At 57.7% G+C, this 19,524-nt stretch overlaps 1 protein-coding gene across 1 annotated transcript in view; it reads right to left on the minus strand.

Moving 5' to 3' along the window:
• PKDCC (protein kinase domain containing, cytoplasmic) overlaps positions 1 to 3,426 on the minus strand; it is a 31,772-nt gene extending 28,346 nt beyond the window's left edge. The window contains exon 1 of the mRNA XM_078864684.1: positions 2,913 to 3,426. Coding sequence (XP_078720810.1) covers positions 2,913 to 3,299 — 387 coding nt within the window. The 5' untranslated portion in view covers positions 3,300 to 3,426. The remainder of the gene's footprint in view (positions 1 to 2,912) is intronic.
• Positions 3,427 to 19,524: the final 16,098 nt, after the last annotated feature.

A 19,524-nucleotide genomic window follows, 5' to 3' on the forward strand; every position in this document is an offset into this window, starting at 1 on the left:
GTACACACACACCGTACACACATCGTACACACACCACACATCGTACACACACACACATCGTACACACACACATCTTACACACGTACACCACACACACACACGTACACACACCACACACACACACGTACACACACCACACACCGCACACGCGGTTGGGTGTGCACTGCGTTAGACGCACGTGGACGCACACAAAGACAAAGAAGATCTCCCCGCCGTAGCCTCGGCTGCCTGTCGGGGCAAGTGCTGTTTGCGGGCACCGACTACAGACGACACGGCACAACGAGGGCCAGTACCACACCCGGCCGCCTTTGTCTCCCCAGTGGCGACGTTTACCCAAAGCGCCGGGCAGCCGTCTACAGCGAAGTCGCCACTGATGGTGGCCGTGGCCCGCCGGGTTCGTGGCGCAGTGCGCTAACCACTGCGCCACCGCTCCCCACTCGCACGCACAACAACAAAGAGTGGACACAAAGCAGCAACAACTCTCTACAAGATCCCCGCCGCTATAGGCGTCTAAACAGACTCTTGGGGCAGGTGATTGTTCAGCGAGCACCCTATGAACGGCACGCGAAGGGGTGCGTGGCCAACAAGCACGTCCGGCCGTCTTTGTCTCCCCGGTGGCGATGTTTACACACCGCACTAGAGGGAACTCATTTAGGGCTTAGTCGACCTAGGGGGAGGACCAAAACCGAATTCGGAAAATCGTCACTGGTGGTGTTGGCCCGTGTGCGGGTTCGTGGTGCAGCGTAGCGCTAATCGCTGCACTAACAACGACGCTCCCCACGCAGACACGCAGACACACGTGGAATCCACCCCCCTCCCTCCCTCCCCCCTCCTTGCCCTTCCCGCCCCCATATTTTCCATCATCTCGCCCGGCTCACATCATCTCATCATCATCGTTTATCTTCGTTATCATCATCATCCGCTACGTGGGAGGTCGCCTCGGGGGCGGATTTTCCTCTTCCTCCCACCCCCCCCTCCTCCTCCCATCACAGAATTCCGGCGAATCTCATCTCTCCTCGGTGTTCGAATTCACAGGCCTTTGTTAATCCACTGCTGGATCGAAGCCCCCCCCCCCCCCACGATCTGCAAAACCACCCACATCGCTCTCTGGCACATGAACGTATCCGTTCGCTTCATCTCCGCGCTGGTGAATCCATCCAATTCCAGATCCATAAATCCAAGATCCTCAATCACAGATCCATCCAATCTCAGATGCATTCAATCCCGGGTCCGCATAACACCTCGCACCATAGCCACCTGACATCACCCAAACTCAAGCCCAATGCCAATTACAGATCCATAATCCAATACCAAATCCATAGTGATCTCGTATCCATCAAATGCAAGACCCACATTAATCCCAGGGCAGGGTGGCACATCGGTAACCCGTGTGCCTCGCAGCACTCCACTCGGGCACCTGTGTGGAGTTTGTATCTTCTTCCTACCATCGCAAAAGCGCCACACAATGTAACCGGTATTGGCCAAGCAACCTAGACTTTACAAATTACCTGCAAATCACTCAATTGGGATCACGGATAGTAACATCGCTCGCTACTGCGAATCACTTGGCAGGACCCTCCTGGAAAAAAAGTATTGGGACTCAGTGAGGCCTTTCTGTGCAAGTGAGCATCACAACAATAACAATATCACACCAGACACCACAATTATTTGATGTCAAACTAAAACCCTAACCAATCTCACATCCATAAATTCAATCCCGGCTCCATAATGATCTCATCCATCAAACGCAAGTGGCAACATCGATCACTGTGTCCATTTACGATCTCACGCCCTTCAATACACACACACAGGCTGTCCCACAAGCATGCTGACGACAGGCACATCAAGACGAGATCCGCCGTCAACCCCGCTCGCTCCACGCGTCGTCCTTCACGGGTCATTGTCCCCCAATGTTGCTCTGTGCGTCAAGGCCACGTCGCGCCATCATCCAAGGCCACTCGTCGTGCGTGTGTACACCACGTGGCGTGTACAACACGTGCGCACGTGTACACAACACGCGGCGTGTACACAACACGTGGTGTACACGCCACGTGTTGTACACACACACACGCGCAGAGCGACACGGACGCGACGACATTCACACATGTACTCACGCACGTGGATTCACACGTTTACAATAATATATTCGCACGCGTACTCGCGTTTGTATCCCGTGTGTACACACACGCGTGTACTCGCAACAATGCAGGTGACGAAGGGTTAATGCGTTACAGTATGATGTGTGCACGGTGTGTGTGTGTGTACGATATGCAAGAGGCGTGTGTATGATATTTATGTAGGTGTGTACATAAGGTACAGTGTATAAGGTGTGTAAACGTACGAGCAACACATATGACGACACTCATGGCTTTGATGGCATCTATGGTGATGGAGTGTAGTAGACTCCATGATGATGATGAATCATGTTGAGGATGCTGATGATGTTGATCATGCTGCAGATAAAGAGGAGCATGATGAAGGCGTGTATCACGATGGTGGTTAGAATGTTGCTAATGTTGAGGATGACGGTGATTGTAACGATGATTACAATAATGTTGATAACATTGCTGATGATGATGTATATACTTTTGTTGATGTAGCTGTTATTGATGATGGAGTTTGATGCTAATTATGTTTACAATGACGCTACTGCTGATGCTGCTGTTTCTGCTGCTACCCCTGCTGATGATGCTGATGACGATCATGATTATGGAACTGCTGCTACTACTACTGCTGATACTAATGTCTGCTGATGACGCTACAGATGATGATGGTTATTCTACATCTGCTACAACTGCTTCAGCAGACTCATTCTGCTGCTGTTGCTGATTATGATGATGCTACCGTTGCTGCCGATGACGATGATTCTGCCGATGTATGACGATGATTCTGCCGATGCCAGCACGCCTCACCCTCACGACGTTGGGATGCCTCAGTCGACCCAGGATGGTCATCTCCTTCAGCAGCTTGGCCGCCGCGAGCCGGTAGCATCCGTCCGGGTCACCAAACTCCTTCACGCATGTCGCCATATCGTGGCCTCCCAAATCCACCGTCTTCAGCGCCACGGGCCCCCTCCAGCCCGAGGGTGACCCCGTGGGAGGCCCCAGCACAGCCTTGTACACGGCCTTCGTGTACCCGCTGCCCAGATACTGGAGGCCAGACACGGTGGCCAAATCGGCGCAACCCAGAGACCTGGGTTCCTCGGGGTCAACAGCTTTGGTGGGGGCGGCGGCCGTGGTGGCGACGGAGAGGGGGGACCCCCCCCGCCTCGACAGGTGGCGGTAGCCCCCCGTCTCCATGAGGCGGCGGTCCGAGACGCGCCCGCCGCCCCACGGGGAGCCCCCCGCGTGGAGAGCCCGGAGGCGGCTCACCTCGGCGTGCCGGGCGCGGATGAGGCGGCTCAGCTCGGCGTGGCCGCCCCCCGTGCCCCCGAGGGCGCGCACCCCCGCCCAGCGCGCCAGGGAGCGGAGCAGCCCCTCCGCCGGGGGCCCCCCCGCGGCGCCGGGGGGCGGGGGGCAGCATCCCCAGCTCCACGGTGTCAATCGCGTCCATCGTGTCCACGTTCCCGTGCCGGGGCTTGGCCGTGCGCGGCGCGTCCGTGTCTTCCATGGCGCCCGGGAGGAGCAGGAGGAAGACGTTGAGCAGCGAGATGAGGAACGGAGAGAGGCAGAGCGCGGAGAGCGCAGCCACGCGGCGCCGGCGGTGACGCATCCTCCTCCTGCGAGGCGCTCACAGACTCACGGCTGGAGGGGTTGGGGGGCTCTCACGGGGAGCCACCGGGAGCCACCGGGAGCCCCGAATCCCCACGCTCCTCCTCCTCCTGCTTCGCCCGGCTCGAATCTCGCTCGGGCTGCGTCACCTGAGACGCATGGCGGAGATCGTGGGGGGGGGGGGGCACGGGAGAGAGAGGGGAGAGATGGTGAGAGAGAAGGGGGGGGTACACGTGGAGAGAGACAGAGGGGAGAGACGCAGAGAGAGAGGAGAGACGGTATAACGGGAATACTCAGAGGGGAGAGAGAGGGGGAGGGGAGACGGACGATATACGAGGAGAGAGAAGGGGGTGAGGATGATGAGGAGGAGGAGAGGGGATTCCACGGTGTGAGGAGGTGAGAGAGAGAGAAGAGGGAGGTAGGAGAGAGGAGGTATTTTACACGTGGAGAGTGAGGGGAGAGAGAGAGAGAGGGGAGCCGATGATGCACGGGGGGTGGAGAGTAAGTGGAGAGTGGAGAGAGAGAGATGTTTACACGGGGAGAGAGAACGCAGGGATTGAGGGGCGAGAGGGAGGGAGGGAGAGAGAGAGGCGCTCGTCACAGACACCAGCGGTGGGGGTGAGGGTGGGGGTGAGGGTGGGGGTGAGGGTGGGGGTGGGGGTGAGGGTGGGGGTGAGTTTAGGGGTGGGTGTGAGGGTGAGGGTGGGGGTGAGGGTGGGGGTGAGGGTGGGGGTGAGGGTGAGGGTGGGGGTGAGGGTGGGGGTGAGGGTGGGGGTAAGGGTGAGGGTGAGGGTGGGGGTGGGTGTGAGGGTGAGGGTGGGGGTGAGGGTGGGGGTGAGGGTGGGGGTGAGGGTGAGGGTGGGGGTCAGGGTGGGGGTGAGGGTGAGGGTGGGGGTGGGGGTGAGGGTGAGGGTGGGGGTGAGGGTGGGGGTGAGGGTGGGGGTGAGGGTGGGGGTGGGGGTGAATGTTTCGACTGGAGACTGTACTCGGCCTCGTCGCGGTAACGTCCCTCACCGCGGTGACGTGAGGAGGCACGTTCTTATTGACGAGGGCCCAGAGCCTCCATTGCCAAACATGGCCAGACATTGTCCAGCAGGACACTCACTCCCCTGCTCACCCAGCCACTCACCCAACCACTCACCCAGCCACTCACGCAACCACTCACCCAGCTACTCACCCAGCCACTCACCCAACCACTCACCCAGCTACTCACCTCCTCACCCAAACACTCACTTCCCCGCCCATCTACTCACTCACCCACTCACTCACCCACTCAACCACTGGCTCAACCATTCATTCACCCAGTCACTCACCCAGCTATTCATTCACTCCCCTGCTCACCCAACCACTCACCCAACCACTCACCCAACCACTCACCCAAACACTCACCCCCTCGCCCATCTACTCACTCACCCACTCATTCACCCAGCCACCGGCTCAACCATTCATTCACCCAGCCACTCACCCAGCCACCGCACTCACCCCGTTTCCCACCCAGCAATGCCCTCCCTCCCTACCCCCCGTGTCGTTTAAACAGTTTACTCTGGCATCGGAGGCGGGGATTTAAACAGCCCCCCGAGCGGCGAGTAACGCGGCGAGTAACGTGGAGGGGTAACGCCGCTGCAGGAGATGTAACGTGGAGAGGTAACGCCACTGCAGGCGATGTAACGTGGAGGGGTAACGCTGCAGGCGATGTAACGTGGAGAGGTAACGCTGCAGGCGATGTAACGTGGAGAGGTAACGCCACTGCAGGCGATGTAACGTGGAGGGGTAACGCTGCAGGCGATGTAACGTGGAGGGGTAACGCCACTGCAGGCGATGTAACGTGGAGGGGTAACGCTGCAGGCGATGTAACGTGGAGGGGTAACGCCGCTGCAGGCGATGTGACGTGGAGGGGTAACGCTGCAGGCGATGTAACGTGGAGGGGTAACGCCACTGCAGGCGATGTAACGTGGAGGGGTAACGCTGCAGGCGATGTAACGTGGAGGGGTAACGCCACTGCAGGCGATGTAACGTGGAGGGGTAACGCCACTGCAGGCGATGTAACGTGGAGGGGTAACGCTGCAGGCGATGTAACGTGGAGGGGTAACGCCACTGCAGGCGATGTAACGTGGAGGGGTAACGCTGCAGGCGATGTAACGTGGAGGGGTAACGCTGCAGGCGATGTGACGTGGAGGGGTCTGGCAAGAGGCGCTTTGTTCTCTGCGCGCGGCCGAGTCGAGCGAGAGGATTGCCCCCCCACGCTCTCTCCCCTCTCCCCACACTCTCCCCTCTGACCCACACTCTCCCCACACTCCCCCTTCCCTCTGACCCACACTCTCCCCTCTCCCCACACTCTCCCCTCTCCCCACACTCTCCCTTCCCTCTCCCCACACTCTCCCCTCTCCCCACACTCTCCCCACTCCCCACACTCTCCCACACTCTCCCCTCTCCCCACACTCTCCCCTCTCCCCACACTCTCCCCACTCCCCACACTCTCCCACACTCTCCCCTCTCCCCACACTCTCCCCTCTCCCCAAACTCTCCCCTCTGACCCACACTCTCCCCTCTCCCCACACTCTCCCCTCTCCCCAAACTCTCCCCTCTGACCCACAATCTCCCCACACTCCCCCTTCCCTCTGACCCACGCTCTCCCCTCTCCCCACACTCTCCCTTCCCTCTCCCCACACTCTCCCCTCTCCCCACACTCTCCCCACACTCTCCCCTCTCCCCACACTCTCCCTTCCCTCTCCCCACACTCTCCCCACTCCCCACACTCTCCCCACACTCTCCCCACACTCTCCATTCCCTCTCCCCACACTCTCCCCTCTCCCCACACTCTCCCCACACTCTCCCCTCTGACCCACACTCCCCCCTCTCCCCACACTCTCCCCTCTCCCCTAACTCTCCCCTCTCCCCACACTCTCCCTTCCCTCTCCCCACACTCTCCCCTCTCCCCACACTCTCCCTTCCCTCTCCCCACACTCTCCCCTCTCCCCACACTCTCCCCTCTGACCCACACTCCCCCCTCTCCCCACACTCTCCCCTCTCCCCACACTCTCTCCTCTGACCCACACTCCCCCCTCTCCCCACACTCTCCCCTCTCCCCACACTCTTCCTTCCCTCTCCCCACACTCTCCCCTCTCCCCACTCTCTCCCCTCTCCCTACACTCTCCCCTCTCCCCATACTCTCCCCACACTCTCCCCTCTCCCCACACTCTGCCCTCTGACCCACACTCTCCTCTCTCCCCACACTCTCCACACACTCTCCCCTCTCCCCACACTCTTCCTTCCCTCTCCCCACACTCTCCCCTCTCCCCACACTCTCCCTCCGCTCTCTCCTCGAACTCTCCGCTCGCTCTTCTTTTCCAGCTCCCCCCCCTCCCACCCCTCGCTCCCCCCCCTCCCACCCCTCGCTCTCCCCCCCCCTCCCACCCCTCGCTCTCCCCTCCGCTGTCGTCTCCGGTCACCATCGTCATCACGACTACCGCATAATCACCTAATGACCACTATTAAAGACCCGTCATTATGATCATCAACTCATCATTAACTCATCATCATAAACTCGCCGCCGCCATCATCATCGTCGTCGTCGTCCCCGTCTCGCGCCGTTTCATGCCAAGAAGAAGCGGCTTCATTCAAACTCTCAGTGGGGGCGAGAGTGGGGGGGGGGTGCCCCTCCCCTCCTGCCCCCCCACCGCGTGCTCTGTAATTGTTCCGTTTTAATCGCGACTCCCGATCAGATCGGGGAGGAAAATCAACACCACTCCCCCATCCCCCTGCCCTCCTCTAACCCCCACCCCCTACCAACAGAGCTTATCACAGCATCAGCGGGGGGCGGGGTGTGTGTGTGTAAGAGGGGTGTATAGAGGGTGTGTGTGTAAGAGGGGTGTGTAGGGGTGTGTGTGTGTAAAAGGGGTGTGTAGAGGTGTATGTGTGTAAAAGGGGTGTGTAGAGGTGTGTGTGTAAGAGGGGTGTGTAGAGGTGTGTGTGTGTGTAAGAGGGGTGTGTAGAGGTGTGTGTGTGTAAGAGGGGTGTGTAGAGGTGTGTGTGTGTGTAAGAGGGGTGTGTAGAGGTGTGTGTGTGTGTGTAAGAGGGGTGTGTAGAGGTGTGTGTGTGTGTGTGTGTAAGAGGGGTGTGTAGGGGTGTGTGTGTGTAAGAGGTGTGTGTAGAGGTGTGTGTGTGTAAGAGGGGTGTGTAGAGGTGTGTGTGTGTGTAAGAGGGGTGTGTAGAGGTGTGTGTGTGTGTGTGTGTAAGAGGGGTGTGTAGGGGTGTGTGTGTGTAAGAGGGGTGTGTAGAGGTGTGTGTGTGTGTAAGAGGGGTGTGTAGAGGTGTGTGTGTGTGTGTGTAAGAGGGGTGTGTAGGGGTGTGTGTGTGTAAGAGGTGTGTGTAGAGGTGTGTGTGTGTAAGAGGGGTGTGTAGAGGTGTGTGTGTGTGTAAGAGGGGTGTGTAGAGGTGTGTGTGTGTGTGTAAGAGGGGTATATAGAGGTGTGTGTGTGTGTGTAAGAGGGGTGTGTAGGGGTGTGTGTGTGTAAGAGGTGTGTGTAGAGGTGTGTGTGTGTAAGAGGTGTGTGTAGAGGTGTGTGTGTGTGTAAGAGGGGTGTGTAGAGGTGTGTGTGTGTGTAAGAGGGGTGTGTAGAGGTGTGTGTGTGTGTAAGAGGTGTGTGTAGAGGTGTGTGTGTGTGTAAGAGGGGTGTGTAGAGGTGTGTGTGTGTGTAAGAGGTGTGTGTGTGTAAGAGGGGTGTGTAGAGGTGTGTGTGTGTAAGAGGGGTGTGTAGAGGTGTGTGTGTGTAAGAGGGGTGTGTAGAGGTGTGTGTGTAAGAGGGGTGTGTAGAGGTGTGTGTGTGTGTGTAAGAGGGGTATATAGAGGGTGTGTGTGTGTAAGAGGGGTGTGTAGAGGTGTGTGTGTGTAAGAGGGGTGTGTAGAGGTGTGTGTGTAAGAGGGGTGTGTAGCGGTGTGTGTGTGTAAGAGGGGTGTGTAGAGGTGTGTGTGTGTGTGTAAGAGGTGTGTGTGTGTAAGAGGGGTGTGTAGAGGTGTGTGTGTGTAAGAGGGGTGTGTAGAGGTGTGTGTGTAAGAGGGGTGTGTAGCGGTGTGTGTGTGTAAGAGGGGTGTGTAGAGGTGTGTGTGTGTGTGTAAGAGGGGTATATAGAGGGGGGTGTGTGGGTTACATGTATATGAAGTACCGGTGAAGACGCTGGACACCCAGGTTGAGGCACACGTATATTTATTTCAGCTTATCGGTACAGGACAACACTAGAGGGGGTAGCGGCCCCCTCACCCGGATAACTGGGGATACCCCCTAGCTAATCTCACCTATCCCCAAGTCCTCCTCTAACGAGCTAGGGGAGGCTAACTGGCCCGACACTGGTGAGTCGGGCTACGGTCTCCGGAGTCCCAGGGTCTAACCCTGGTTCACGGAACCACGCCTCTGGCTCGCTCCTCTGCAGCCCTGACAAGGGCGGCGTCGAGGGGAGTCCAGGGCTCTAGCTAGAGGATCTTCACTCTTCCTCCTTCGTTCCCAGACTGAGCCCCGAGCTCTCTTTGTCCTCCCCCTTTATACCCCCCATCAGGATCACAACCCCCCAGGCTGCCTGATGCGGACGTCGCTGCGGGCACCCCCCCCGTGTACTCCCGTAACTCCGCCCACTGTGTTTGTTACCCATTGGATCGTATGCACTTACAGCCCTCCCGTAACAGCCCTACATCACCCCCCCCATTACAGCTCGCAGCCGTCCCGGCTGCAACAATTCCAAATAAAGGAACAATTACCCCTCGACCCCGTGTGTGCCTCATTTTTTCAACAAAATGCAAATAGCAGAACAACAACAAGAACAACAACCATACCCCCGAAGGGAATGTCCGACGCACCCCCCCCCCCGCATAAATACGAAATCCGTAAGCACGTATGTACAACTAGCCAGGAACTCCCCCATCACACACAGCACACCCACGACACACAACGCACCCACAACACACACACCGCGCCCACACAACACAACACACTCAGTGTGCAAGGAGCACACCACCGACGCAGCATACAGTAACCATGACACGTGAAGGAAAATAAATAAGAAAAGTTTTTCTTTTTTTTTTCTTTTTCTTCCTGCTGTATATTATAAGAGTCTGCGCATTTTAGCGCGCGTCCTTGCCGCAGGCCCGTCACACGGGGCAACCCCGGACGGCGGACCATCCGGTGGCGGCTGTCCCATTCGAGGTGAGGTCGCGATTGAAGTCGCGCGACTGTCGGCATCACCTGTGGGGGTTCCAGGGCGTGAGCCCGTCATTCCCGGTACACCTGTGGGTGGGACAGCCGGCAACACATCAGGCGAGAGCAGCGACGGACCCTCCGAGTCGGTCGACCCCCCACATGCTTGGCCTCGCGTGCGTGGCGTGGGCCCCCGCACCGCAACAAACGGCTTCAGCCTAGAGGGGTGTACAAACCACCGGCGCCTCCCCCATTGGATTCGAACGCACTGAGGCCTCAAAACCTCAATAACCTCGACGGGGCCCCGCCACGGGCGTACGAGTTTAGAGGAGGTCGCGAGTGGTACCTGGGGACAGTGCAGCCATGCCCTGTCCCCCGGCTTCCACTGCAGCACGTGCGCGCGAGCCAGTCTGAGGCGCTCGTTCGCCTTCTGACGCCTGTCAGAATTTAGCCTCGCCGCATCCCGCGCCTCAGTCAGTTTGTCAAGGTTAAATTTAACGTGATCGTCCAATTTAGATTTGCCCAGCGGCACGTGGATCTGCAACTGTGCCCGAACAGGTGGGTCGGGTTCGCGGCCATACATAAGAAAGAAAGGTGAAAACCCCGTCGCAGCATGGGGAGCCAATCTGTATGCCGCTAGAACCCCTTGAATTTGTAAGTCCCAATCAGCCTGTGAGTCCGAAACTTGCTGCGACAACATAGACGTGATGGTGCGATGCAGACGCTCGACCATCCCGTCCGTTTGCGGGTGATAGGGGGAGGTTCGAATTTTTTTCGTTCCCAGGAGATCACAGACTTGTTTTAGGAGTTTCCCCGAAAAATTTCTACCCTGGTCGGTCAACAACCGCTCCGGGGCACCTTTGTCCATGACATAACCTTGGACAAAGGCGTCGACGATGGCTGCTGCCGACTGATTCGCCAGGGGCCAGGCCATAGGCCAGCGCGTAAAATATTCGACCCCAGTAAGCAAATATTTATTTCCCCTGGAGGTGGCGGGGAATGGCCCCAGAATATCCAGTGCGACCAGTTCATTTATTCTGGAGACCTGGATGGATTGTAAGGGCGGGTTCGACTCCCGTGCCGGTGGTTTGCGCTGCGCACACTGAGGGCATGCCGCCAACAGATCAGCAACATCCCTTGTCATACCCGGCCAAAAAAAATTCAGCTGAAGCAAGGCGAGTGTTTTCTGGGTACCTAGGTGGAGGAGGCGCTCATGAGCAGCCCACACCACCTTACCTCGTAGGCCAGAAGGGACCACCAGCCGGTGACGCTGGGATTTCCCGTCCCAATGCATAAGCAAGCCCGCATGGGTTTCCCATGCGTCGGCCTGACCCGTCACCCGCCCCCTCTCCCCGGCGCGACGACGCAACGCGAGGAGGGAGGCATCCTCCAACTGGAGGCGCCCCCATTCATCAACGGGCAATCCAAGCAGGGAATCTCTCCCCTGTTCGGCGATATCAATGGGGACTACCGTTTCATCGTCGGCGGCCGCCGCCAGGACCGGAACCATCATGTCCCCCACTGGCTTGCAACGCCCCGACCCCAGGAGACATGCGCATTCGGAGGCGGTTGGCATCCGTGACAGAGCGTCAGCGTTGGTGTGGCGAACGCCCTTACGATAAGTGGTTTCAAAACTGAAATCCTGGAGGACCTCCAGCCATCGGGACAATTGTCCCGATGGCTGTTGAACCTTCAGGGCGTACTGCAGTGCCGCATGATCTGTGCGGACGGTGAAATGCCGACCGTACAGATATGGGCGATACTGTTGGATGAAATAGACAATTGCCAACAGTTCCCTACGGGTGACACAATATCTTTGCTCCGTTGGAGACAACACCCGACTGCCGTACGCGACCACCCGTTCCACGCCGTCAACCACCTGGGAAAGCACGCCTCCAATACCCGTGTTGCTCGCGTCGGTGTCGAGCAAAAACGGCCTCGAAAAATCTGGGTAAATCAAGGGAGGAGCCTTCACCAGCGCGTCCCGAAGGGAGCAGAAAGCAGCTTCCTCATCCTGACCCCAGTGGAACCGAACCCCTTTAGATGTTAACGCGTGTAGGGGTTTGGCAATTGTTGCAAAATTAGCGACGAAGCGTCGGTAATATGATGCGAAGCCAATAAAACTCCTGACCTCTCCCACCGAGGTGGGAGTCGGCCAGGAGCTGACACACTGCGTTTTGGCGGGATCGGTAGCAATACCCGAGCGCCCTACGATGTGCCCCAAATAACGCACCGACTCGCGTAACAAATGGCATTTTTGGGGCTTAAATTTCAAATTAGCAGCCCGCATCTTTAGGAAAACCGCCCGCAACCTCTGGAGATGTTCATCAAAAGTTTTACCAAAGACAATAACGTCATCCAAATAAATCAGGCACGATTCCCATTGCAATCCAGCCAAAACCAATTCCATCAATCGCTGGAAAGTTGCCGGCGCTGAGTGTAAGCCCATCGGCAACCGGTTGAATTGGAACAGGCCGTGCGGTGTACGGAAAGCAGTTTTAGGCTTAGAATCATCGTCCAGAGGAAGCTGCCAGAATCCCGAAAGTAAATCTAGTGTGGAGAAGAATCGCGCTCCCGCCAAAGCGTCCAGCGATTCGTCCATCCGTGGGAGCGGGTATGCGTCGGCAACCGAAATTTTATTAAGGCGCCGAAAATCCACGCAAAACCGCAACGAGCCGTCCTGCTTTTTAACCAGGACGATCGGCGCTCCCCACGGGCTGGTGGAGGGAGAAATGATGTCGGCGGCTAACATGTCATCAACAGCCGATTTGACATGGTCCTTTTCGGCGGGACTTAACCGAAACGGATTTTGGCGAATTGGCGCGCTGTCACCCGTGTCAATATGGTGACGCAGCAGGTGAGTGCAACCCAAATCATATTTATCACGACTGAAAACGTCGGAAAATTCCCTCAGTAGCGTTCTAAGCTGTTGGCGCTCTGAATTTGTCAGGTCCGTCGATCCCGCACAAAGCGCGTCGATCCACCCTTCATCGCTGTCCGAATGTGGGAGCATCCGGGAAGCAGTGCCAACGTGGTTCGCGACAGGTTCCTCGCAGGGCATTGGCGTCGCGTGAGCGAGCACCGTCCCTTGAGGAACCACCACCGTCTGCGATCCCACATTTAGGACCGCGATGAAAGGGTCCCCGTCCCCTCTTACGACGGTCTGGGCCGGAATCAAATGAGGCCCATTAACCCCGGCCCTAGACGGTCCCAGCAAAACACCCTGATCCCCTATGCCCTTAGCGAAGGGCTTACGAAGTTTCAGAGGCACTAGCATTTGAGCTCCCGGCGGCACACGAACAGTTTCAACGACGAACGCCGGTACCGTCGCGAACGCCGACCGAGCCGCCGCAGGGGATGGCAGGAACGCCATGCGCCGCCCCGATGGAAGCTCAATGCATCCTTGGTCGATCAAAATACGAATGGGCATTTTACCTAAGAAATCCGTCCCCAGCAGGCACGGAACCGCCAGCGAGGAGGAAACGAAAATCGGCCCCGACAATTTGATGTCCCCAATAGAAATTTGCGCTCGAATCTGTCCCATGATGCCGAGAGAGCCCCCGTTAGCGGCATAGAATGGGACGTTAACCGGCAGTAAAGGCCGGCTTTGTACGGGCAGAATATTGTAAATTAATTCCGAAATGATTGTCGCCGATGCCCCCGTATCGACCAAGATGCGTACTTCTACCCCGTCAATGTGTCCGACTACGGCCGACGACCCTGACGACGCGGCTACCACGCGATGGGCCAACACGGACCACTGTTTGGGCTCGATTTGAGTCCCCGCAGTGATCCGCGTTGGCCCCTCGCAACGCGACATCGGCCCCCCGTTTGTTGTGGTGCGAGAGCGTGCAATGGGTAGGTGCTTTGGCCAAACATGTGTGGTGCCGCGACTCGCCGGGTCATGTTGCTGGAGCTTGGGAGGAGGAGGCCCGGCGTCCCGTCGAGCCGTCGTCCCGCGCTGTCGAGGAGAGCGGCACCCCGAGGCGACGTGGCCCCGGACGCCGCAGTTGAAACACCGCGGGAGCCCCGGTGGAGACGACGGGCGGTTGAAACGGCTTGACCCGTCCCGGGCCGACCGTACTTCTTGCGCCTGTTGCCGTCGATGGTCGACGGCGAAGAGCTCCTCCGTCGGAAGGGTGGCTGCAGCCACCGCACGCCCTGCCGATGCCCTGCTGGCTTTCCGCCGCAGGGACAGAAGGTTGGCGTGAAGGAGGCGCGCCGCCTGAAGAGAGGTCATCTCGGCGTCCTCCTGTGCGACGACAGCGATGTCCAGGTCGTCTGCCAGGAGGAGTATTTTCTCCGTGACCATCGCGTCCACGCCATCGTCGTCCATACGGGGAAAAGCCGTCTTAGCCAGCGCTAGGAGGCTCGTCCTGTATGCCAGGGGCGACTCCTTCTCACCCCGCTTGCGCTCGTAGAACCGCTCTCTGCATTCCGCTGAAGGTCCATAGACCCCGGCCAGCAGCTGTAGTGCCTTCGGCAGAGTAGACCGCTTCTCTTTCGGCGCCGATGTGAGGGCGGCGAGCGCGTCTGCGTCGAGGAGCGCCGGCAGCGCGCAGAGGGCTTCATCGTCGGACCACCTTGCCATTTCTTGGTGGGCGATGAAGCGTCGCTGGAAGCCGCCCCAGTCGCCCTCTGCACCAACAAATTCTTTCAGCGGAGGCAGCCGTTGTTGTAGCGCAGCGTTCGCCTTGGACGTCTGTAGGCTGCTATCCCCGGGACTCGGCTGTGCGTCGGCGCGAATGGCAGATGGAATCGCCTGTCGCGGATGTGATGACGCTCCCTCCGCTGGAGATGACGCAGCTGTCCCAGCGAGAGCGGTGTCGGACCCAAGGTTGAGCCCGGCCACGCCCTCCGCAGCTGCCGTGACGATGGCGGGAAATTCAAAGTTTGAGTTTTCAGAAATGGCGGGAAGGCGCTCAGGTTGACGACTCCCCTCGCCCCGTGGTGGACCACCAGCCCCCAGCCGCGTGATGTTTTCCAGCGTGGCGGCAGCGGCGTACAGTAGCTCCGCCAGTCTCTCGTGAGCCAGCCGTAGCGCGTCTGGCTGCGGCCCCTCTTCATGCCGATGCCCCGGTAGGAACGCGTCTGCCCCCGGCTGCGCCATGTCTTGGTGAGCCGCCTCGGGCTCAACGACTTCAGCAGTGTCCTCCTCCGGTACTCTGGCTCGAGCTGTCTGACGTGTTTCCATGTCCGTAGTACTTCTGACACCAGATGAAGTACCGGTGAAGACGCTGGACACCCAGGTTGAGGCACACGTATATTTATTTCAGCTTATCGGTACAGGACAACACTAGAGGGGGTAGCGGCCCCCTCACCCGGATAACTGGGGATACCCCCTAGCTAATCTCACCTATCCCCAAGTCCTCCTCTAACGAGCTAGGGGAGGCTAACTGGCCCGACACTGGTGAGTCGGGCTACGGTCTCCGGAGTCCCAGGGTCTAACCCTGGTTCACGGAACCACGCCTCTGGCTCGCTCCTCTGCAGCCCTGACAAGGGCGGCGTCGAGGGGAGTCCAGGGCTCTAGCTAGAGGATCTTCACTCTTCCTCCTTCGTTCCCAGACTGAGCCCCGAGCTCTCTTTGTCCTCCCCCTTTATACCCCCCATCAGGATCACAACCCCCCAGGCTGCCTGATGCGGACGTCGCTGCGGGCACCCCCCCCGTGTACTCCCGTAACTCCGCCCACTGTGTTTGTTACCCATTGGATCGTATGCACTTACAGCCCTCCCGTAACAGCCCTACATATATGTGGGCAGCGGTAGTGCACACCCGAGTTCAATTTCCGCTCACGAACGATATCTGAACCAGTCCTGGGCCTCCCCTAGGTCGACTCAGCCTCAAATGAGTACCTGGTGCGGTGTTTGAACATTGCCACAGGGGAGACAAAGGCGGCCGAGCGTGGTGCTGGCCACCCACCCCCTCGTGTGCCCTGCCGGCCTTCATAGGTGCCGGCTCGCTTAAGTCTGTGCCGGCTTTGCGGAGGATTTTTGTCTTTGGTGTTGTATCAGGTGTGTGTGTGTGAGATAAGTGTGCAATGTGTGTATGCGCGTTGTAAGGAGTCTGTGAGTGGTTTGTGTGTCGTGTGTGTATGTTGCGCGTGTGCTGTTTAAGAGCTGTGTGTGTGTGTCCTCTGTACACACACACACAGCTCTCAAACAACACACGAAGCACAACGACCACCCCCCCCCCCCCATGTGCCGTTGCAGACCGCTGGCGCGAGTTCTGAGGTGGTGCAGCCAACAACAACCCCCATGCGCATTTGTCTGTCAAGCACCGATGTTAAAACAGCGAGCCTCGTGCTCGCGTAAGGTTGAGTCGGCCTCAGGAAGGCCCAGGACAGATCTCACGCACCACTTGGCTCCACCAGGGCCGGCGATAGGGGGTGGTTGGATTGGGCCCTGCCCCACCAGACGTCCGCGTGATCCACCCAAATTCACGCTCCTCCGTAGCAGCGCCATGCCCCCTACCCCCTGGCCCATGCCCCTTCCCCTGGCCCATGCCCCTTCCCCTGGCCCATGCCCCTTCCCCTGGCCCATGCCCCTTCCCCTGGCCCATGCCCCTTCCCCTGGCCCATGCCCCTTCCCCTGGGCTATGCTACCACCCGTAATGCAGTGTCAGCAATTCCACGGGGTGGGGGGGCTGATTGATATTAGACAATCTCATGGCATCCTCACTTTACAATGGGGAAATCTTCATTTTATTGCATGATATTTGGCTCTCCAGGAAAGCCTTACTGAGTCCCGATACTTTTTTTCAGGAGGGTCCCGTCAAGTTGTCAAAGTCGGAGGCGTAATCCTCAATAAGTTAATCATTGGGATGTTTGGCCATATGAGGATACTGGAAAGCCCAGAGGAACCTCGTGAAGAACAGGGGGCGAACTTACAAACTCCACAGCAGAAACGGCGCCCGAATTGGAAATCGAACCTCGGCCCTTCTCGCGGCGAGGCCACGGCCGTTATCAACGCGCCAGCCACGCGAGAGGAAAACGGGGGCTCTGGTGCGGTGCGAGGCGCGAATGATCCCTCCACCTCACGAACCGGAGAGCCGCGGCCACAGATTGTGCTTTGGCAGGGGTCGGCAACCTTCGGCTGTGGAGCCGCGTGCGCCTCTTCAAAGGCTGCTCCGCGGAAGTTATTTAATCAGGACCACCGTCTCGAATTCAAATGCATCGCATCTCTTGAAATATTGATGTTTTTTTTACCGAATTCGAATGTTCGCTCTTCTTGTTATTTTGGTTTGCCAACTACATGGACATGCACCGTGAGCATGCACCAGAGGCCTGAGGGGTCACGGGCGTCCATGACGTCCCCTGGCCAAACCCGGTTTCGCGGAACCATTTACTACGGCTGGCCACGTGGAATGCACGAATGCTCACTGGAGAGGAGAGGCTGCCACTTCTCTGTGGGGAGCTGGGCCAGTACCGCCTCTGTGGACTGGTGCTGGCTCCTGTCACCACGAGGGGTGGACAGTCCTCTGCAGTCCTAGGGTGAAATACAGGGTGCTTCAAAAAGATGTTAACACTTCAGAGAATTTGCAACAATACTACGAGAAATGTGCCTCCGGGCTCTGGAGACCACCTGGAGAAGATTCCAGGCACGTGTTAACATACATTCATCATGTTACAGTGTATATCCGTTCTTTTTCAACTGAAAACGATAGTCCCATATAAGCGTCAACATGTTTTTTAAGCACCCTGCAGATTTGTAAGGCAGTCCGAGGCTTCTGTGAACTCACCACCCCATCAACAGGAGGTGATAAATGGTGGTGGTTGCCTTTGCCCCCACCGAAGATGGACACGATTGGTGGGATGCAGGCAAGGCTCAAGGCGCTGGCTAACGTGGCCCCGCGGGATCGAGTCGTCCTGCTGGGTGAACGGTAACGCCCGCGTGGGCTCGTGACGCAAACACTTTGAATTTGAGTGATTGGAAGGCATGGGCCAGATCAGCTCAATAACAACGGGAGGAAGTTGTTAGACTTCTGTGCAGCCCATGGACATGGAATCGCCAACAATCTGTTCCGGTATAAGCGCATCCACAAAACATCTTGAGCGCACGCTGGGTCCAAGCAAGAACATCTGCTCAACACAAAGAGCCCCCCCCCTCCCCTATAGCTTTAACAGACTGTAGGGGCAAGTGCTCTGCACGAGCACCTATGAAGGCCGGCACGACACACGAGGGGGTGGGTGGCCAGCACCACGCCCACCTCCGCATTTGTCTTCCCAGCTGCGATGTTTACACATCGCACCAGGTACTCATTTGAGGCTGAGCCAACCTATGGGAGGCCCAGAACCGATTTATATAAGTGTTGGCCAGGAATCGAACTCGGGTCGCCGGGTTCGTCGTGCAGCGCGCTAACCGCTACCCCACCGCTCCCCCATATACTGTACTCTCACACACATGTCCTCTCTCTCTCTCACACTTTCACATCCCCCACACTCTTACACATTCACGCTCTCACACTCTCTCACACTACAATACACAATCTCTCACACTTTCACTATCACACACTCTTCCACAATATATCACACTCTCCCACACTCTCACACTCTCCCACACTTTCTCTCACACCCACGCACACTTAAACATTCACTCTCTCCCACACTCTCACACCCACACACACTTACAGATTCACTCTCTCACTCTCCCATACTCTCTCACACTCTCTCACACTCCCCCATACTCTCGCACACACGCACACTCTCACACACGCACACATTAACGCACACACGCACACTCTCTCACACTCTCCCACACTCTCTCACACACGCACACACTCTCACACACGCACACACTCTCACACTCTCCCACACTCTCTCACACTCTCCCACACTCTCTCACACTCTCCCACACTCTCTCACACACGCACACTCTCTCACACTCTCCCACACTCTCTCACACACGCACACACTCTCACACACGCACACACTCTCACACTCTCCCACACTCTCTCACACTCTCCCACACTCTCTCACACTCTCCCACACTCTCTCACACACGCACACTCTCTCACACTCTCCCACACTCTCTCACACACGCACACACTCTCACACACGCACACACTCTCACACACACACACTCTCTCACACACGCACACACTCTCTCACACACACACAAACTCTCTCACACACCCACACACACTCTCTCACACACACACTCTCTCACACACGCACTCTCTCACACACACACACTCTCTCTCACGCACACACTCTCACACACACGCACACACTCTCACACACACACACTCTCGCACACACGCACACACTCTCTCAAACACACACACACTCTCTCACACACACACTCTCTCACGCACACACTCTCTCTCACACACACATACACTCTCTCACACACACACACTCTCACACACACACTCTCACACACACTCTCTCACACACACACTCTCTCACACACACACTCTCTCACGCACACACTCTCTCACACACGCACACACGCACACACTCTCTCACACACTCTCACACACACGCACACTCTCTCACACACACGTACACTCTCTCACACACGCACACACTCTCTCACACACTCTCACACACACGCACACACTCTCACACACACGCACACTCTCTCACACACGCACACACTCTCACGCACACACGCACACACTCTCTCAC

This window comes from Lampetra fluviatilis, chromosome 18, assembly GCF_964198595.1.
Source record: "Lampetra fluviatilis chromosome 18, kcLamFluv1.1, whole genome shotgun sequence".
In the NCBI taxonomy this organism is placed as follows: Eukaryota; Metazoa; Chordata; class Hyperoartia; order Petromyzontiformes; family Petromyzontidae; genus Lampetra; species Lampetra fluviatilis.